Source organism: Cebidichthys violaceus, unplaced genomic scaffold (genome assembly GCF_023349555.1).
Source record: "Cebidichthys violaceus isolate CVI_PGR_0920_01 unplaced genomic scaffold, fCebVio1.0.p SCAF_19, whole genome shotgun sequence".
Classification (NCBI taxonomy): domain Eukaryota; kingdom Metazoa; phylum Chordata; class Actinopteri; order Perciformes; family Stichaeidae; genus Cebidichthys; species Cebidichthys violaceus.
Genome location: NW_027176361.1, coordinates 51,331 through 72,500, shown reverse-complemented (window position 1 = coordinate 72,500; position 21,170 = coordinate 51,331). Strand labels below are relative to the sequence as shown.

At 47.5% G+C, this 21,170-nt stretch overlaps 1 protein-coding gene across 4 annotated transcripts in view; it reads left to right on the top strand.

Moving 5' to 3' along the window:
* zgc:158659 (uncharacterized protein LOC791141 homolog) overlaps nucleotides 1-21,170 on the top strand; it is a 29,357-nt gene that overhangs the window by 4,745 nt on the left and 3,442 nt on the right. For 2 of the 4 annotated variants that reach the window (XM_068712994.1, XM_068712995.1), the window contains exons 4-27: nucleotides 138-300; nucleotides 383-592; nucleotides 1,261-1,328; nucleotides 2,107-2,235; nucleotides 3,960-4,013; nucleotides 4,099-4,208; nucleotides 4,309-4,450; nucleotides 4,695-4,780; nucleotides 4,952-5,057; nucleotides 5,141-5,293; nucleotides 5,389-5,520; nucleotides 6,187-6,311; nucleotides 6,517-6,598; nucleotides 6,694-6,858; nucleotides 16,404-16,507; nucleotides 16,636-16,735; nucleotides 17,169-17,240; nucleotides 18,103-18,209; nucleotides 18,874-18,995; nucleotides 19,121-19,199; nucleotides 19,318-19,488; nucleotides 20,212-20,329; nucleotides 20,504-20,655; nucleotides 20,744-20,892. In XM_068712994.1, coding sequence (XP_068569095.1) covers nucleotides 138-300; nucleotides 383-592; nucleotides 1,261-1,328; nucleotides 2,107-2,235; nucleotides 3,960-4,013; nucleotides 4,099-4,208; nucleotides 4,309-4,450; nucleotides 4,695-4,780; nucleotides 4,952-5,057; nucleotides 5,141-5,293; nucleotides 5,389-5,520; nucleotides 6,187-6,311; nucleotides 6,517-6,598; nucleotides 6,694-6,858; nucleotides 16,404-16,507; nucleotides 16,636-16,735; nucleotides 17,169-17,240; nucleotides 18,103-18,209; nucleotides 18,874-18,995; nucleotides 19,121-19,199; nucleotides 19,318-19,488; nucleotides 20,212-20,329; nucleotides 20,504-20,655; nucleotides 20,744-20,892 — 2,899 coding nt within the window. Of the gene's footprint in view, nucleotides 1-137; nucleotides 301-382; nucleotides 593-1,260; nucleotides 1,329-2,106; nucleotides 2,236-3,959; nucleotides 4,014-4,098; nucleotides 4,209-4,308; nucleotides 4,451-4,694; nucleotides 4,781-4,951; nucleotides 5,058-5,140; nucleotides 5,294-5,388; nucleotides 5,521-6,186; nucleotides 6,312-6,516; nucleotides 6,599-6,693; nucleotides 6,859-16,403; nucleotides 16,508-16,635; nucleotides 16,736-17,168; nucleotides 17,241-18,102; nucleotides 18,210-18,873; nucleotides 18,996-19,120; nucleotides 19,200-19,317; nucleotides 19,515-20,211; nucleotides 20,330-20,503; nucleotides 20,656-20,743; nucleotides 20,893-21,170 lie in introns of those variants that run through there. The other 2 variants (XM_068712996.1, XM_068712997.1) reach the window with 2 other exon arrangements.

The following is a 21,170-nucleotide window of genomic DNA, read 5'->3' as shown; positions in this document are numbered from 1 at the left end:
AACCTCCCACCATGACAAATTCCTTGTAGGTGCAAACTTCCTTGGCAATAAACGGTTCTGATTCTGATTCTGACCCTGTCTACTATTATTTACCGGCAGTAACACAGGTAATACGTCTCTTCTCTCTGATTGGCCAGGAGGAGTCAAGCTACATCTTTGTGGGCGTGACCCAGGAGGCAGAGAGGGAGGAGTTCTACGACGAGACGAGGCGGCTGTGCGACCTCCGACTGTTTCACCCGATCCTGAAGGTCATCGAGCCGCTGGGCAACCGGGAAGAGAAGATCCTGAACCGGGAGATAGGTAACGAAAAATGACCTCATCGCTCCCCAAACTCCATCTCCCAGAGTTCCACCCTCAGACTAAAACCCTTCCACATCGTCAGGGTTCGCCATCGGGATGCCGGTATGTGAGTTCGAGATGATGAAGGACCCGGAGGTCCAGGACTTCCGTCGCTCCATACTGAGCGTGTGCAGAGAGGCCATGGAGGAGAGGGAGGGGGGGGGGGCCCACAGCCAGGCGCTCTACGTCTACCCCCCCAACCTGGAGTCCAGCCCACAACTCCCACAGCACATCTACAGCAAGCTGGACAAAGGTACTCAAATTAAATTAAACTAAACCCCCGCCTACGAGAACACACAAATACACAATATGAACAGACTCATATGAAAACCAGATCAGAACCTCCCTACTTTTGAATGAGGCCTTTTGTTACCTCAGCCTGGATTAGATTTATGTCTCTTTGTTGGATGTTTTATGTCTCTTTGTTGGATGTTTTATGTCTCTTTGTTGGATGTTTTGTGTCTCTTTGTAGGATGTTTTATGTGTCTTTGTTGGATGTTTTGTGTCTCTTTGTTGGATGTTTTGTGTCTCTTTGTGGTTGTTTTATGTCTCTTTGTTGGTTTTTTTATGTCTCTTTGTTGGTTGTTTTATGTCTCTTTGCTGGTTTTTTTATGTCTCTTTGTTGGTTGTTTTATGTCTCTTTGTTGGTTGTTTTATGTCTCTTTGTTGGTTGTTTTATGTGTCTTTGTTGGTTGTTTTATGTCTCTTTGTTGGATGTTTTATGTCTCTTTGTTGGATGTTTTATGTCTCTTTGTTGGTTGTTTTATGTGTCTTTGTTGGTTGTTTTATGTCTCTTTGTTGGATGTTTTATGTCTCTTTGTTCTGCAGGTTGCTGTGAATTCTGTGAATGTGTCGGGATAGAAAAAAGATCAAACTAAAGTAAGATAATGTGTCTCTCTCTCTCTACCCGTCTCTCTGCAGGGAGGTTGATCGTAACCATCTGGGTCATCGTGTCTCCGTCCAACTCCAAACAGAAATACACCCTGAAGGTAAAGCTGGATGTCTGTTGGTTTGAGTCACTTTCTGTTTCTTTCCAGCCAACCAAGCTTAGACGCTTCAACTTCACTCAACACATCAACTTCCCCTAAACCACAACTGAGGTCACATCCTGGACCTGGTCACCCCCTCCTTTAGCCCCTCCCCCACAGACCTGGTCTACCTCAACAATAACACACTCAGACCTGGTCCACCTCTACAATAACACACTCAGACTTGGTCTACCTCTACAATAACACAGTCAGACCTGGTCCACCTCTACAATAACACACTCAGACCTGGTCCACCTCTACAATAACACACTCAGACCTGGTCCACCTCTACAATAACACACTCAGACCTGGTCCACCTCTACAATAACAAACTCAAACCTGGTCCACCTCAACAATAACACACGCAGACCTGGTCTACCTCTACAATAACACACTCAGACATAGTCCACCTCTACAATAACACACTCAGACCTAGTCCACCTCTACAATAACACACTATCCTCCAGAAATGTCAACTGACCACCATGGTCTCCATTTCAACCAAATCCATCCTCCACTCCCCCCCCCCCCAAATCCCTCCACGGCTCCACTGTTCCTGCTTCCTGTCTGTCTGAATCACCTGTCTATCTCTCTGTCTGAATACCTGTCTGTCTATCTGTCTATCTCCACTGTTCCTGCTTCCACACATGTCCGTAACCTTGGTTACAATCAAAGCCTCTTCTTCTCCGTCTCCTGCCAATTAAAACTAATTTGTGTAACTGTGTGTGTTTGTGTACAGGTGACTCACGACAGTTTACCTGAGCAGCTGATAGCAGAGTCCATCAGGAAGAAAAGCCGATCGATGCACCTGTCACCTCAACAGCTCCGCCTCTGTGTCCAGGAGTACCAGGGGCAGTACATCCTAAAGGTACACCTGTCTGTCTGTCTGTCAGTCTGTTTCCAGGAGTACCAGGGGCAGTACATCCTGAAGGTACACCTGTCTGTCTGTCTGTCTGTCTGTCTGTCTGTGTCCAGGAGTACCAGGGGCAGTACATCCTAAAGGTACACCTGTCTGTCTGTCTGTCAGTCTGTGTCCAGGAGTACCAGGGGCAGTACATCCTGAAGGTACACCTGTCTGTCTGTCTGTCTGTCTGTCTGTCTGTGTCCAGGAGTACCAGGGGCAGTACATCCTAAAGGTACACCTGTCTGTCTGTCTGTCAGTCTGTGTCCAGGAGTACCAGGGGCAGTACATTCTGAAGGTACACCTGTCTGTCTGTCTGTCTGTCTGTCTGTTTCTCTGTCTGTCTGTGTCCAGGAGTACCAGGGACAGTACATCTTGTAGATACATCTGTCTGTCTGTCTTAAGTCACCTGTCTGTCTCTCTGAATCACCTGTCTGACTGACGGCCTGTCTTTCTGACTGTCTATCTGTCTGACTCACCTGTCTGTGCCGATGTTGTTTTATGTCTCTTTGTGGTTGTTTTTTGTCTCTCTGTGGTTGTTTTTTGTCTCTCTGTGGTTGTTTTATGTCTCTTTGTTGGATGTTTTATGTCTCTTTGTGGTTGTTTTGTGTCTCTTTGTTGGTTGTTTTATGTCTCTTTGTGGTTGTTTTGTGTCTCTTTGTTGGTTGTTTTATGTCTCTTTGTGGTTGTTTTATGTCTCTTTGTGGTTGTTTTGTTCCAGAAGTGGGACCATATTACCCCTGTTCTGGTGCCTCTCCACTGGCTACCAGTACGGTTCAGACATTTTAAGGTTCTCCTGTTTGTCTATAAAGCACTAACTGGACTGGCCCCTTCCTTTATCGCAGAACTCTTTACTACATCATCTTCCTCCAGGTCCCTCAGGTTGGCTGACTTGGGGCTCATGGGAGACTATTGCAGGACTGTGGACCAGCTTCCCCCTTTCTATCAGATCGCCCCCTCTATTGACTCTTTTAAGTCCAGGCTCAAAATATACTTTTACTCTTTAGCGTTTGACTCTTCCTGATTTTCTACTTGTGCATATGTGTTTATTTGGGCCATTTGTGAGCTCTGTGCATTGTGTTTATTTCAGACCTTCTTTTATTTGTGCTTTGAGCTACCTGCTGTAGCTGTACACCACTTTGGTAAACATGGGCTGTTTTTAAATGTGCTTTATGAATTAATTTGATTGACTGATGGATTTGTTTTTCTTTGTGGTTGTTATTTTCTCTTTGTGGTTGTTTTGTGTCTCTTCATGGTTGTTATTTTCTCTTTGTGGTTGTTTAGTGTCTCTTCATGGTTGTTATTTTCTTTGTGGTTTTGTGTCTCTTTGTGGTTGTTATTTTCTCTTTGTGGTGGTTTTGTGTCTCCTTGTCGTGGTTATTTGTTTGTTTGTTTCTCTTTGCGGCAGTCTTTGGTCCAAGAGAATATCTAATATTAATTGTTTCTAAAATTAGACAGTACATCCTCAAGGTACACCTGTCTACATGACACACCTGTCTGTGTCCAGGATTACCAGAGATAGTACATCATGGAGGGACACCTGTCTGTCTGTATGTCTGTCTGACTCACATGTCTGTCTGTGTCCAGGAGTACCGGGGGCAGTACATCCTGAAGCTACACCAGTCTGTCTGACTCACCTGTCTGTCTGACTCACCTGTCTGCCTGACTCACCTGTCTGCCTGTCTCCTCAGGTGTGTGGCTGTGATGAGTACCTGTTGGAGAAGTATCCTCTCAGTCAGTACAAGGTAACAACTTCACTCTGAAAACACAAACCTTCATGGACGAGATCTCGAGTACGACCTGTCTGTCCCTCCATCTGTCTCTCTGCAGTATATCCGGTCCTGTATCATCGTGGGTCGTCTTCCACATCTGATGCTGGTCTCCAAAGACAGCCTCTACTCTCAGCTACCTGCCTCTGGCTTTGTCACACCCTCATACAGGTACAGCAGTCCATCAGCATCTCTGACACACGTATCACAGCCAATCAGGAGCCTGTACAGGTGAAGTGTACGCAGGTGGTGTTTGTTGTTTGTGTTTCAGTCGTCGGACTCCTCAGCCATCTCCCTGTCCAGGAGGAGGCGATGGTTCTCCTCCTCGCTCTCTGTGGGCCTTCAACACTCTGCTGAGGGTCCGACTTCTCTGCGCCACTTACGTCAACGTCAACATCCGAGACATCGACAAGGTTCGTCACGACATCGTCCTCAGTCTGTTCATGTGTTCTCGTGTTCTCATGTACTCGGTTTTCTGTCTCTTTGTGTCTCTTTGTAGTTTGTTAGTGTCTCTTTGTGGTGGTTCTGTGTCTCTTTGTGTCTCTTTATGGTGGTTCTGTGTCTTTATGTCTCTTTGTGGTGGTTCTGTGTCTCTTTGTGTCTCTTTGTGGTGTAAAACTTGAAACATGTACTATGTGTGTGTCTCTGTGTGTTTAGATCTATGTGAGGACAGGAATCTATCACGGTGGAGAGCCGCTCTGTGACAACGTCAACACTCAGAGAGTCCCCTGTTCTAACCCCAGGTAACAGACACTCTGTGTACTCACTGTACCAAGTACACAAGTACACACTGATTATGTACACTGATTATACACACTGAATATACACACTTTCTCCACCTGTCTTGCTGAACACCTATCTCTCTTAGCTCTGTGTCTCACCCCCTGTCTCCTGTCCTACCTGTCTGTCTCCAGGTGGAATGAGTGGCTGGCCTATGACATCTACCTGGCTGATCTACCTCGCTCAGCCAGACTCTGCCTGTCGATCTGCTCTGTGAAGGGAAGGAAAGGAGCCAAGGAGGTGAGATGGGAAGGAGACACAGACTTATAAACACAGGAAGGAACCAAAGAAAGCGTGACTGAATCCACCTGTCTGTCCCGCAGGAACACTGTCCTCTGGCCTGGGGCAATGTGAACCTGTTTGACTACACAGACATTCTGGTTTCGGGTAAAGTGGCTCTGAGTCTTTGGCCGGTCCCTCATGGCCTCGAGGACCTCCTCAATCCCATCGGAGTCGCAGGTTCAAATCCCAACAAGGTACACAACATCTCCGACTACCCGTCTGTCTTTCTGCCTGTGGATCACATATGATTGATTGTTTTGATTGATGGATTATTGATCGTCCTTTGTAGGAGACTCCCTGTGTGGAGCTGGAGTTCTCCTGGTTTAATCAGACGGTTGTGTTTCCTGATGAGCAGCAGATAGAAGAACACGCTAACTGGACCGTCAGCCGAGAGCTGGGCTACACCTACTGCCACGGAGTGGTAATCCGTGTATTTATACATATACATGTATACGTATATATATATATATACGTATATATGTATACATATACGTATATATATATATACGTATATATATATACGTATATATATACATATATACGTATATATGTATATATATATACGTATATACATGTCCATGTATTTATACATATACATGTATACATATATATATACATATATATGTACATATATATATATGCATATATATGTATATATGTATATACATATATATATATACACGTATATACATATATACATATATGTATATACATATATACGTATATATGTATATATATACATATATATACACGTATATACATGTATACGTATATATATATATATATACATATATATATGTATATATACATATATACGTATACACGTATACATGTATATATATATATATACATATATGTATACACACTGATTTATCTGCGTCAAACTTCTAACAACAACATCTCTACAGATTTATTCTGTCAAAGATGGCAGCAGATCTCATTCATTTTTCGCATTTTTCGTCCCAAACTTTCATTCTCCTTCCCTCTACCTGTCTCCCCCCTCTCTGTCCCACCTGTCTCTCTCCCTCTACCTGTCTCCCCCCTCTCTGTCCCACCTGTCTCTTTCCCACCTGTCTCCCTGTCTCAGAGCAGTCGTCTGGCCTGTGACAGCAGAACTTCAGCAGGTGATGCAGAGCAGCTTCGCTCTCTTTGCTCCAGAGATCCTCTCTATGAACTCTCAGAGCAGGAGAAAGACTTCCTGTGGAGGCACAGGTAGGGGCGGGGCTTACTTTAGAGACAGGAGCGAAGTTAAGACAAATAATTGATTCTACCTGTCTCACCTTTCTCTACCTTTTTCTTTACCCTTCTTTTTTTCCTGTCTGTGACTATGTGTCTTGTTTCTTCCCAAACTGTCCTTACCCACCTTCACCTGTCTACCTGTGCCTTTCCTTTTCTCTACCTGTCTCTCTCTCTTCAGACATTATTGTGTAAACATACCAGAATCTCTTCCTAAGCTGCTTCTGTCCGTCAAATGGAACTCTCGAGACGAAGTGTCCCAGGTACGAAAACCACCTCCTCACAGTCAGGATGACTTCTTTATTCAATTCATCTCTTCAGTTACCTGTCTGTCCCCCCTCCCCCCCCCCCCCCTCAGATGTACTGCTTGCTAAAGGAGTGGCCTCTGATGGAACCTGAATCTGCTCTGGAGTTGTTGGACTGTAACTTTCCTGATCCGATGGTCAGAGAGTTCGCTCTGCGCTGCCTGGTGCAAGGCCTGACTGACGACAAGCTGTCACAGTACCTGCTGCAGCTCGTACAGGTGAGTTTGCACCCTCATGTCCTGGTCACCTACGGGTTTCACCTCTTGGTACGGGTACGTTTCACCTGCTGGTACGGGTACGTTTCACCTCTTGGTACGGGTACGTTTCACCTGTTGGTACGGGTACGTTTCACCTGCTGGTACGGGTACGTTTCACCTGCTGGTACAGGTACGTTTCACTTCTTGGTACGGGTACGTTTCACCTCTTGGTACGGGTACGTTTCACCTGTTGGTACGGGTACGTTTCACCTGTTGGTACAGGTACGTTTCACCTCTTGGTACGGGTACATTTCACCTGTTGGTACGGGTACGTTTCACCTGTTGGAACAGGTACGTTTCACCTGCTGGTACGGGTATGTTTCACCTGTTGGTACGGGTACGTTTCACCTCTTGGTACGGGTACGTTTCACCTCTTGGTACGGGTACGTTTCACCTCTTGGTACGGGTATGTTTCACCTCTTGGTACGGGTACGTTTCACCTCTTGGTACGGGTACGTTTCACCTCTTGGTACGGGTACGTTTCACCTGTTGGTACGGGTACGTTTCACCTCTTGGTACGGGTACGTTTCACCTGTTGGTACGGGTACGTTTCACCTGTTGGTACGGGTACGTTTCACCTGTTGGTACGGGTACGTTTCACCTGTTGGTACAGGTACGTTTCACCTCTTGGTACGGGTACATTTCACCTGTTGGAACAGGTACGTTTCACCTGTTGGTACGGGTACGTTTCACCTGTTGGTACGGGTACGTTTCACCTGTTGGTACGGGTACGTTTCACCTGTTGGTACAGGTACGTTTCACTTCTTAGTACGGGTACGCTTCACCTCTTGGTACAGGTACGTTTCACCTCTTGGTATGGGTACGTTTCACCTGCTGGTACGGGTATGTTTCACCTCTTGGTACGGGTACGTTTCACCTGCTGGTACGGGTACGTTTCACCTCTTGGTACGGGTATGTTTCACCTGTTGGTACGGGTACGTTTCACCTGTTGGTACAGGTACGTTTCACCTCTTGGTACGGGTACGTTTCACCTCTTGGTACAGGTACGTTTCACCTGTTGGTACGGGTACGTTTCACCTGTTGGTACAGGTACGTTTCACCTCTTGGTATGGGTACGTTTCACCTCTTGGTACAGGTACGTTTCACCTGTTGGTACGGGTATGTTTCACCTCTTGGTACGGGTACGTTTCACCTGTTGGTACAGGTACGTTTCACCTGTTGGTACGGGTACGTTTCACCTCTTGGTACGGGTACGTTTCACCTGTTGGTACGGGTACGTTTCACCTGCTGGTACGGGTACGTTTCACCTGCTGGTACGGGTACGTTTCACTTCTTGGTACGGGTACGTTTCACCTCTTGGTACGGGTACGTTTCACCTGTTGGTACGGGTACGTTTCACCTGTTGGTACAGGTACGTTTCACCTCTTGGTACGGGTACATTTCACCTGTTGGTACGGGTACGTTTCACCTGTTGGAACAGGTACGTTTCACCTGCTGGTACGGGTATGTTTCACCTGTTGGTACGGGTATGTGTCACCTCTTGGTACGGGTACGTTTCACCTCTTGGTACGGGTACGTTTCACCTCTTGGTACGGGTATGTTTCACCTCTTGGTACGGGTACGTTTCACCTCTTGGTACGGGTACGTTTCACCTCTTGGTACAGGTATGTTTCACCTCTTGGTACGGGTACGTTTCACCTGTTGGTACAGGTACGTTTCACCTCTTGGTACGGGTACGTTTCACCTCTTGGTACAGGTACGTTTCACCTGTTGGTACGGGTATGTTTCACCTCTTGGTACGGGTACGTTTCACCTGTTGGTACGGGTACGTTTCACCTGTTGGTACGGGTACGTTTCACCTCTTGGTACGGGTACGTTTCACCTCTTGGTACGGGTACGTTTCACCTCTTGGTACGGGTACGTTTCACCTGCTGGTACGGGTATGTTTCACCTGTTGGTACGGGTACGTTTCACCTCTTGGTACGGGTACGTTTCACCTCTTGGTACGGGTACGTTTCACCTCTTGGTACGGGTATGTTTCACCTCTTGGTACGGGTACGTTTCACCTCTTGGTACGGGTACGTTTCACCTGTTGGTACGGGTACGTTTCACCTGTTGGTACAGGTACGTTTCACCTGTTGGTACGGGTACGTTTCATCTCTTGGTACGGGTACGTTTCACCTGCTGGTACGGGTACGTTTCACCTCTTGGTACGGGTATGTTTCACCTGTTGGTACAGGTACGTTTCACCTCTTGGTACAGGTACGTTTCACCTCTTGGTACAGGTACGTTTCACCTGTTGGTACGGGTACGTTTCACCTGTTGGTACGGGTACGTTTCACCTGTTGGTACAGGTACGTTTCATCTCTTGGTACGGGTACGTTTCACCTGCTGGTACGGGTACGTTTCATCTCTTGGTACGGGTACGTTTCACCTCTTGGTACGGGTACGTTTCACCTCTTGGTACAGGTACGTTTCACCTGTTGGTACGGGTACGTTTCACCTGTTGGTACAGGTACGTTTCACCTCTTGGTACGGGTATGTTTCACCTGTTGGTACAGGTACGTTTCACCTCTTGGTACAGGTACGTTTCACCTCTTGGTACAGGTACGTTTCACCTGTTGGTACGGGTACGTTTCACCTGTTGGTACGGGTACGTTTCACCTGTTGGTACAGGTACGTTTCATCTCTTGGTACGGGTATGTTTCACCTGTTGGTACGGGTACGTTTCACCTGTTGGTACAGGTACGTTTCACCTCTTGGTACGGGTACATTTCACCTCTTGGTACAGGTACGTTTCACCTGTTGGTACGGGTACGTTTCACCTGTTGGTACAGGTACGTTTCACCTCTTGGTACGGGTACGTTTCACCTCTTGGTACAGGTACGTTTCACCTGTTGGTACGGGTATGTTTCACCTCTTGGTACGGGTACGTTTCACCTGTTGGTACGGGTACGTTTCACCTGTTGGTACAGGTACGTTTCACCTGTTGGTACGGGTACGTTTCACCTCTTGGTACGGGTACGTTTCACCTGTTGGTACGGGTACGTTTCACCTGCTGGTACGGGTACGTTTCACCTGCTGGTACAGGTACGTTTCACTTCTTGGTACGGGTACGTTTCACCTCTTGGTACGGGTACGTTTCACCTGTTGGTACGGGTACGTTTCACCTGTTGGTACAGGTACGTTTCACCTCTTGGTACGGGTACATTTCACCTGTTGGTACGGGTACGTTTCACCTGTTGGAACAGGTACGTTTCACCTGCTGGTACGGGTATGTTTCACCTCTTGGTACGGGTACGTTTCACCTCTTGGTACAGGTACGTTTCACCTCTTGGTACGGGTACGTTTCACCTCTTGGTACGGGTACGTTTCACCTGTTGGTACGGGTATGTTTCACCTCTTGGTACGGGTACGTTTCACCTGTTGGTACGGGTACGTTTCACCTGTTGGTACGGGTACGTTTCACCTCTTGGTACAGGTACGTTTCACCTCTTGGTACGGGTACGTTTCACCTCTTGGTACGGGTACGTTTCACCTGCTGGTACGGGTACGTTTCACCTGTTGGTACGGGTACGTTTCACCTCTTGGTACGGGTATGTTTCACCTCTTGGTACGGGTACGTTTCACCTCTTGGTACGGGTACGTTTCACCTCTTGGTACGGGTACGTTTCACCTGTTGGTACGGGTACGTTTCACCTGTTGGTACGGGTACGTTTCATCTCTTGGTACGGGTACGTTTCACCTGCTGGTACGGGTACGTTTCACCTCTTGGTACGGGTATGTTTCACCTGTTGGTACAGGTACGTTTCACCTCTTGGTACAGGTACGTTTCACCTCTTGGTACAGGTACGTTTCACCTGTTGGTACGGGTACGTTTCACCTGTTGGTACGGGTACGTTTCACCTGTTGGTACAGGTACGTTTCATCTCTTGGTACGGGTACGTTTCACCTGCTGGTACGGGTACGTTTCATCTCTTGGTACGGGTATGTTTCACCTGTTGGTACGGGTACGTTTCACCTCTTGGTACAGGTACGTTTCACCTGTTGGTACAGGTACGTTTCACCTGTTGGTACGGGTACGTTTCATCTCTTGGTACGGATATGTTTCACCTGTTGGTACAGGTACGTTTCACCTCTTGGTACAGGTACGTTTCACCTCTTGGTACAGGTACGTTTCACCTGTTGGTACGGGTACGTTTCACCTGTTGGTACAGGTACGTTTCACCTCTTGGTACGGGTACGTTTCACCTCTTGGTACAGGTACGTTTCACCTGTTGGTACGGGTATGTTTCACCTCTTGGTACGGGTACGTTTCACCTGTTGGTACGGGTACGTTTCACCTGTTGGTACAGGTACGTTTCACCTCTTGGTACGGGTATGTTTCACCTGTTGGTACAGGTACGTTTCACCTCTTGGTACAGGTACGTTTCACCTCTTGGTACAGGTACGTTTCACCTGTTGGTACGGGTACGTTTCACCTGTTGGTACGGGTACGTTTCACCTGTTGGTACAGGTACGTTTCATCTCTTGGTACGGGTATGTTTCACCTGTTGGTACGGGTACGTTTCACCTGTTGGTACAGGTACGTTTCACCTCTTGGTACGGGTACATTTCACCTCTTGGTACAGGTACGTTTCACCTGTTGGTACGGGTACGTTTCACCTGTTGGTACAGGTACGTTTCACCTCTTGGTACGGGTACGTTTCACCTCTTGGTACAGGTACGTTTCACCTGTTGGTACGGGTATGTTTCACCTCTTGGTACGGGTACGTTTCACCTGTTGGTACGGGTACGTTTCACCTGTTGGTACAGGTACGTTTCACCTGTTGGTACGGGTACGTTTCACCTCTTGGTACGGGTACGTTTCACCTGTTGGTACGGGTACGTTTCACCTGCTGGTACGGGTACGTTTCACCTGCTGGTACAGGTACGTTTCACTTCTTGGTACGGGTACGTTTCACCTCTTGGTACGGGTACGTTTCACCTGTTGGTACGGGTACGTTTCACCTGTTGGTACAGGTACGTTTCACCTCTTGGTACGGGTACATTTCACCTGTTGGTACGGGTACGTTTCACCTGTTGGAACAGGTACGTTTCACCTGCTGGTACGGGTATGTTTCACCTCTTGGTACGGGTACGTTTCACCTCTTGGTACAGGTACGTTTCACCTCTTGGTACGGGTACGTTTCACCTCTTGGTACGGGTACGTTTCACCTGTTGGTACGGGTATGTTTCACCTCTTGGTACGGGTACGTTTCACCTGTTGGTACGGGTACGTTTCACCTGTTGGTACGGGTACGTTTCACCTCTTGGTACAGGTACGTTTCACCTCTTGGTACGGGTACGTTTCACCTCTTGGTACGGGTACGTTTCACCTGCTGGTACGGGTACGTTTCACCTGTTGGTACGGGTACGTTTCACCTCTTGGTACGGGTATGTTTCACCTCTTGGTACGGGTACGTTTCACCTCTTGGTACGGGTACGTTTCACCTCTTGGTACGGGTACGTTTCACCTGTTGGTACGGGTACGTTTCACCTGTTGGTACGGGTACGTTTCATCTCTTGGTACGGGTACGTTTCACCTGCTGGTACGGGTACGTTTCACCTCTTGGTACGGGTATGTTTCACCTGTTGGTACAGGTACGTTTCACCTCTTGGTACAGGTACGTTTCACCTCTTGGTACAGGTACGTTTCACCTGTTGGTACGGGTACGTTTCACCTGTTGGTACGGGTACGTTTCACCTGTTGGTACAGGTACGTTTCATCTCTTGGTACGGGTACGTTTCACCTGCTGGTACGGGTACGTTTCATCTCTTGGTACGGGTATGTTTCACCTGTTGGTACGGGTACGTTTCACCTCTTGGTACAGGTACGTTTCACCTGTTGGTACAGGTACGTTTCACCTGTTGGTACGGGTACGTTTCATCTCTTGGTACGGATATGTTTCACCTGTTGGTACAGGTACGTTTCACCTCTTGGTACAGGTACGTTTCACCTCTTGGTACAGGTACGTTTCACCTGTTGGTACGGGTACGTTTCACCTGTTGGTACGGGTACGTTTCACCTGTTGGTACGGGTACGTTTCACCTCTTGGTACGGGTACGTTTCACCTGTTGGTACGGGTACGTTTCACCTGCTGGTACGGGTACGTTTCACCTGCTGGTACAGGTACGTTTCACCTGCTGGTACGGGTATGTTTCACCTGTTGGTACGGGTATGTTTCACCTCTTGGTACGGGTACGTTTCACCTCTTGGTACGGGTACGTTTCACCTCTTGGTACGGGTACGTTTCACCTCTTGGTACGGGTACGTTTCACCTGTTGGTACGGGTACGTTTCACCTGTTGGTACAGGTACGTTTCATCTCTTGGTACGGGTATGTTTCACCTGTTGGTACGGGTACGTTTCACCTGTTGGTACAGGTACGTTTCACCTCTTGGTACGGGTACATTTCACCTCTTGGTACAGGTACGTTTCACCTGTTGGTACGGGTACGTTTCACCTGTTGGTACAGGTACGTTTCACCTCTTGGTACGGGTACGTTTCACCTCTTGGTACAGGTACGTTTCACCTGTTGGTACGGGTATGTTTCACCTCTTGGTACGGGTACGTTTCACCTGTTGGTACGGGTACGTTTCACCTGTTGGTACAGGTACGTTTCACCTGTTGGTACGGGTACGTTTCACCTCTTGGTACGGGTACGTTTCACCTGTTGGTACGGGTACGTTTCACCTGCTGGTACGGGTACGTTTCACCTGCTGGTACAGGTACGTTTCACTTCTTGGTACGGGTACGTTTCACCTCTTGGTACGGGTACGTTTCACCTGTTGGTACGGGTACGTTTCACCTGTTGGTACAGGTACGTTTCACCTCTTGGTACGGGTACATTTCACCTGTTGGTACGGGTACGTTTCACCTGTTGGAACAGGTACGTTTCACCTGCTGGTACGGGTATGTTTCACCTCTTGGTACGGGTACGTTTCACCTCTTGGTACAGGTACGTTTCACCTCTTGGTACGGGTACGTTTCACCTCTTGGTACGGGTACGTTTCACCTGTTGGTACGGGTATGTTTCACCTCTTGGTACGGGTACGTTTCACCTGTTGGTACGGGTACGTTTCACCTGTTGGTACGGGTACGTTTCACCTCTTGGTACAGGTACGTTTCACCTCTTGGTACGGGTACGTTTCACCTCTTGGTACGGGTACGTTTCACCTGCTGGTACGGGTACGTTTCACCTGTTGGTACGGGTACGTTTCACCTCTTGGTACGGGTATGTTTCACCTCTTGGTACGGGTACGTTTCACCTCTTGGTACGGGTACGTTTCACCTCTTGGTACGGGTACGTTTCACCTGTTGGTACGGGTACGTTTCACCTGTTGGTACGGGTACGTTTCATCTCTTGGTACGGGTACGTTTCACCTGCTGGTACGGGTACGTTTCACCTCTTGGTACGGGTATGTTTCACCTGTTGGTACAGGTACGTTTCACCTCTTGGTACAGGTACGTTTCACCTCTTGGTACAGGTACGTTTCACCTGTTGGTACGGGTACGTTTCACCTGTTGGTACGGGTACGTTTCACCTGTTGGTACAGGTACGTTTCATCTCTTGGTACGGGTACGTTTCACCTGCTGGTACGGGTACGTTTCATCTCTTGGTACGGGTATGTTTCACCTGTTGGTACGGGTACGTTTCACCTCTTGGTACAGGTACGTTTCACCTGTTGGTACAGGTACGTTTCACCTGTTGGTACGGGTACGTTTCATCTCTTGGTACGGATATGTTTCACCTGTTGGTACAGGTACGTTTCACCTCTTGGTACAGGTACGTTTCACCTCTTGGTACAGGTACGTTTCACCTGTTGGTACGGGTACGTTTCACCTGTTGGTACGGGTACGTTTCACCTGTTGGTACGGGTACGTTTCACCTCTTGGTACGGGTACGTTTCACCTGTTGGTACGGGTACGTTTCACCTGCTGGTACGGGTACGTTTCACCTGCTGGTACAGGTACGTTTCACCTGCTGGTACGGGTATGTTTCACCTGTTGGTACGGGTATGTTTCACCTCTTGGTACGGGTACGTTTCACCTCTTGGTACGGGTACGTTTCACCTCTTGGTACGGGTACGTTTCACCTCTTGGTACGGGTACGTTTCACCTCTTGGTACGGGTACGTTTCACCTCTTGGTACGGGTACGTTTCACCTCTTGGTACGGGTACGTTTCACCTGTTGGTACGGGTACGTTTCACCTGTTGGTACGGGTACGTTTCACCTCTTGGTACGGGTACGTTTCACCTGTTGGTACGGGTACGTTTCACCTGCTGGTACGGGTACGTTTCACCTGCTGGTACAGGTACGTTTCACCTGTTGGTACGGGTATGTTTCACCTCTTGGTACGGGTACGTTTCACCTGTTGGTACGGGTACGTTTCACCTGTTGGTACGGGTACGTTTCACCTCTTGGTACAGGTACGTTTCACCTCTTGGTACGGGTACGTTTCACCTGCTGGTACGGGTATGTTTCACCTGTTGGTACGGGTACGTTTCACCTCTTGGTACGGGTACGTTTCACCTCTTGGTACGGGTACGTTTCACCTCTTGGTACGGGTATGTTTCACCTCTTGGTACGGGTACGTTTCACCTCTTGGTACGGGTACGTTTCACCTCTTGGTACGGGTACGTTTCACCTGTTGGTATGGGTACGTTTCACCTGTTGGTACGGGTACGTTTCACCTGTTGGTACGGGTACGTTTCATCTCTTGGTACGGGTACGTTTCACCTGCTGGTACGGGTACGTTTCACCTCTTGGTACGGGTATGTTTCACCTGTTGGTACAGGTACGTTTCACCTCTTGGTACAGGTACGTTTCACCTCTTGGTACGGGTACGTTTCACCTGTTGGTACGGGTACGTTTCACCTGTTGGTACGGGTACGTTTCACCTGTTGGTACAGGTACGTTTCATCTCTTGGTACGGGTACGTTTCACCTGCTGGTACGGGTACGTTTCATCTCTTGGTACGGGTATGTTTCACCTGTTGGTACGGGTACGTTTCACCTCTTGGTACAGGTACGTTTCACCTGTTGGTACAGGTACGTTTCACCTGTTGGTACGGGTACGTTTCATCTCTTGGTACGGATATGTTTCACCTGTTGGTACAGGTACGTTTCACCTCTTGGTACAGGTACGTTTCACCTCTTGGTACAGGTACGTTTCATCTCTTGGTACGGGTACGTTTCACCTGCTGGTACAGGTACGTTAGGTATGTAGTACAAGTACTTACCAAGTATGTAGTCAGGGTGAAGCCTCACATTTATTTTGTCAGTCACCTCGCTCACCTGGCCGGTGCTACCTTTGAAGTAATTGAAGCTGTAAAGTCAAGTACTTGCTCATTCGTGTTACAGAAGGTATGACCCGCCCTTCTCTGGCTCTGATTGGCTTATCCTCATATTCTTAAGCTAACCAATCTCACTCCTAATCAATGAAGGTAAGGAGTACCAGCCAATCAGAGGACCAACTCCGTCTGTGAATTGTGTGTTTGCAGGTGTTAAAGTACGAGATGTACCTAGACAATCCTCTGGCTCGGTTCCTGATAAAGAAAGCTCTGACCAATCAGAGGATAGGACACTTCTTCTTCTGGCATCTCAAGTGAGGAACACAACCTGTGGAATGAAGGAACAGTTCCCCGTAGAGCTGTTAACACATACAGATCTACAAGTTCTAGTTGGTCCTAGTTCTACATGTTGTGTTCAAACTAACAGAAACTCTGTTCTCAGGTCAGAGATGCACAATAAGACGGTGTCCCGTCGGTTTGGTCTGCTGCTGGAAGCTTTCTGCAGAGCCTGTGGCATGTACCTGAAGCACCTTAACAGACAGGTGAGCACAAAAACACCTGAACAGCCATCTAGTGGTTCAGTGTGATACTGCAGTCAATAACTGTGTGTGTGTGTGTGTGTGTGTGTGTGTGTGTGTGTGTAGCACCTCTTCAGGAAGTGCTACCCTGAGCCTTCCACTTAGCGCTTATTGTTTTCATACTAGCTTGTTGCACTTATTGTATTGGTATTACTTATAGCACTAACTGTTTCTCTTGTTTCTGTACTTTGGCTCTGAGTTATGCTCTGCTTCAGGCTCTTAGATGCTTGTTTGGAAAAGGAAATGTACTTATGACTTCTGGTGACTAGTAGTTCTTTTGATTACCAATGTTGATGCACTTATTGTAAGTCGCTTTGGATAAAAGCGTCTGCTAAATGACTGTAATGTAATGTAATGTAATGTAATGTAATGTGTGTGTGTGTGTGTGTGTCTGCAGGTGGAGGCCATGGATAAACTGGTTAACTTGACCGACACACTGAAACAAGAGAAGAAGGACGAAACACAAAAAGTATGAAAACAAGAACAGACTGTTTTCTATTTTAAAGGGACAGTGTGAGAGATTTAGAGACATCTAGTGGTGAGTTACAGAACTACGGTGGCCTGTAGGTGCAGAAAGGTATCTTTAGGATTTTATTACTACTTGGAGCTGCTGTTATTATTACTCTGTTCCTCTTCATGACTAAATAATTGCTTTTAAAAACAAAAGAATAAATTCAGAACAAGATGAGAGACCCCCCCCCCCCGGAAAAGTTAGGTCCTGGATCAGGAAACTGAATAACAACAAGGACTCTGCACCTGATGGGATCTTGGCAGAAATCCTCAACGATGGTGGTCCAGAACTCTTCTGCCACATCCACAACCTGCATATCTGGGACAAGGAGGAACTCCATGATGAACTCAAGTACATATCACAGGTTTTCAGAAAGGAGATGAAGAAGAACAGAAGAACAGAACTCCAATCTGCAACAGGCAGATTCCTGATCCACATACTGGCCTAACCGGCCCAGAAGACCTGCCCCCTGAGTCACGGAGATCAGCATCACCTCGACCATCACCCGGCATCAGGTGGACCGGTCATGTTATACGCTTACCGAAGTCTTCCCAAACAAATCCTTAACGGCCAACGGAAGGAAAGGCAACGCACCCAAAGGGACATAATAAGTGGGACTATGAAGGTCTATGAAGGACCTTTAGTACCACAGAAGAAGAATGAGGGACACCCTCAAATGCCCCCATTAAAGAACCTGTGGATCCAGGTCTCTACAGACCCCCTACAGGAGGACAATGTGTTTATGATGATGATGATGGTAATACTGATGTGTTGCGATTGGTTGATACTGATGTGTTGCTGTGCTGTGATTGGTTGTCAGACTCAGATGAAGTTCCTGGTTGAACACATGTCTCGTCCAGATTACATGGAGGCTCTTCAGGGATTCGTCTCTCCTCTGAACCCTGTTCACCAGCTGGGGAACCTCAGGTAACACTTTAACTAACTAACTAACTAACTAACTAACTAACTAACTAACTCACTCACTCACACTGTACTGGTAAAACTCCTAAATGTGGTTGTTCCTTTAACCCCTATATTTCATGTTGTATAGTTTTTTTCCACTACGTAGAGTTCGGGTGCCTTACGTCAGACTCTCTTTCCTGAAAGAGAATCCAGAAGGAGTTGATGGTTCACTATTGCTTTACATTTATTGCAACATAAACAACAAAGTGAACATGAAGCAAAAAGCCGTTGTTTTAATGTCTTTGGGTTTCTGCTTCAGCGTTTCTGATGCCTTTCAATCAGCCGACACTGTCACAGGCTGAGGCTGAGGTCAAAAACGGCATTCACCTAACTAACTAACTAACTAACTAACTAACTAACTAACTAACTAACTAACTAACCCACTCACTCACCAACTGACTCACTATCTAACTATCAAACTTTCTAACTAACTTACTAACTTACTAACCAACCACTCACTCATTCATTAACTAACCAACTCATTAACTAACTAACTCACAAACTAATGAACTAGTTTAGTGAAGCGATGTAAAGGTAAGTAAAGTGACATAAAGTAAAGCCAAGTGAAGTAAAATTAAGTAAAGTGAAATAAAGTAAAGTAAAGTGAAGTGTGTGTTTGTGTCTTCAGGCTGGAGGAGTGCAGGATCATGTCATCAGCGAAGCGCCCCCTGTGGTTGAACTGGGAGAATCCCGACATTATGTCTGAGCTGCTCTTCACCAACAATGAGATCATCTTCAAGAACGGAGACGGTAGCTAGCTCAGTGCTAACAGGAGAACTCTTGGATTGTTGGAAATGTAGTGTATAACCTGTGTGTGTGTGTGTGTGTGTGTGTGTGTGTGTGTGTGTGTGTGTGTGTGTGTGTGTGTGTTGCAGACCTGCGTCAGGACATGCTGACTTTGCAGATCATTAAGATCATGGAGAACATCTGGCAGAACCAGGGCCTGGACCTGCGGTGAGAACCTGTGACACCATCAGTGGCTTCAGCTGTGACATCATGAAACACCTGGCTAACGGAGCGTGTGTGTGTGTGTGTGTGTGTGTGTGTGTGTGTGTGTGTGTGTGTGAGGCAGCATGCTGCCGTACGGCTGTCTGTCCATCGGAGACTGTGTGGGTCTGATTGAGGTGGTGAAGAACAGTTTCACCATCATGCAGATCCAGTGTAAAGGAGGCCTGAAAGGGGCGCTGCAGTTCAACTCCAACACACTGCACCACTGGATCAAAGACAAGAACAGAGGAGAGGCGTCAGTACCTGTCTCTCTGAATACCTGTCTGTCTGAGTTCATTAACGTCTCTAATTCATTGTTTGGACAAACATTATTTTAAAGGATCAATTAAATCATAAACCCTAATTTTGTTGCTAAGCGACCATGTGAATGATGAAAACTTCTCAAACGTTGATTCATTTAAAAAAAATGTTGAATTAATTTAATAAAAAATAAAAACGATGTTACCAAAGCATCAAAGTAAAATAAACACAATAACATTTATGAATATAAACACAACATTATGGTCTCTCCCTGTTTGTCTCTCCCTGTCTGTCTCTCTCCCTGTTTGTCTCTCCCTGTCTGTCTCTCTCCCTGTCTGTCTCTCTCCCTGTTTGTCTCTCCCTGTCTGTCTCTCTCCCTGTTTGTCTCTCCCTGTTTGTCTCTCCCTGTTTGTCTCTCCCTGTCTGTCTCTCCCTGTCTGTCTCTCTCCCTGTTTGTCTCTCTACCTGTTTGTCTCTCCCTGTCTGTCTCTCTCCCTGTTTGTCTCTCCCTGTTTGTCTCTCCCTGTCTGTCTCTCTCCCTGTTTGTCTCTCCCTGTTTGTCTCTCCCTGTTTGTCTCTCCCTGTCTGTCTCTCCCTGTCTGTCTTTCTCCCTGTTTGTCTCTCTACCTGTTTTTCTCTCCCTGTCTGTCTCTCTCCCTGTTTGTCTCTCTGCCTGTTTGTCTCTCCCTGTCTGTCTCTCTCCCTGTCTGTCTCTCAGGTATGACCGAGCCATCGACCTGTTCACCAGATCCTGTGCAGGTTACTGTGTCGCAACTTTCATCCTCGGAATCGGAGACCGACACAACTCCAACATCATGGTGAAGGAGAACGGGCAGGTGAGCTCCTAACTCCTAACTCCTAACTCCTAACTCCTCCCTCTGACTCCTCCCCCTGAATCCCCCTAACTCCTCCTGACTCCTCCTGACTCCTCCTAACTCCTCTTGACTCCCCCTAACTCCTCCCTAACTCCTCTTGACTCCCTCTAACTCCTCCTCCTCTCCTCCCTCCAGCTGTTCCACATCGACTTCGGTCACTTCCTGGACCACAAGAAGAAGAAGTTTGGGTACAAGAGGGAGCGAGTTCCCTTCGTTCTGACTCAGGACTTCCTGATCGTCATCAGTAAAGGAGTCCAGGAGTCCACCAAGACCAAGGAGTTCGAGAGGTCTCACCTGCTCCTCACCTGTCTAACGCCGGTCCTCCTGTGTCACCTCCTGCCCGTCTCACTCTCTGTTTACCTGTCTGTGGTTCAGGTTCCAGGAGATGTGTTATAAAGCCTACCTGGCCATCCGACAGCACGCCAGCCTCTTCATCAACCTGTTCTCCCTCCTGCTGGGCTGCGGGATGCCCGAGCTGCAGAGCTTCGACGACATCGCCTACCTGAGGAAAACGCTGGCTCTGGGTAAGACAGACAGGTGGAGAGGGAGACAGGTAGAAAGACAGGGGATGTAAAGTAACTGAGTGACCTGAAGTATCTAAAGAGTCATGATGAGAGCTGGTCGACTCCTCTAAATGTTGAGGAAAGGTGCTTCGGTGCTTCCTTCCTTATCTCCTTGAGCATAGGATACACTGGGCCATCCTTTACCAAAGGAAAGGAGATTAGGCCGCCCCACGATTTCAACCTTGGTAATGAAATACTGAAGTTTTAATGAATTAAGATTTATAAGCGTTAGCGTTAGC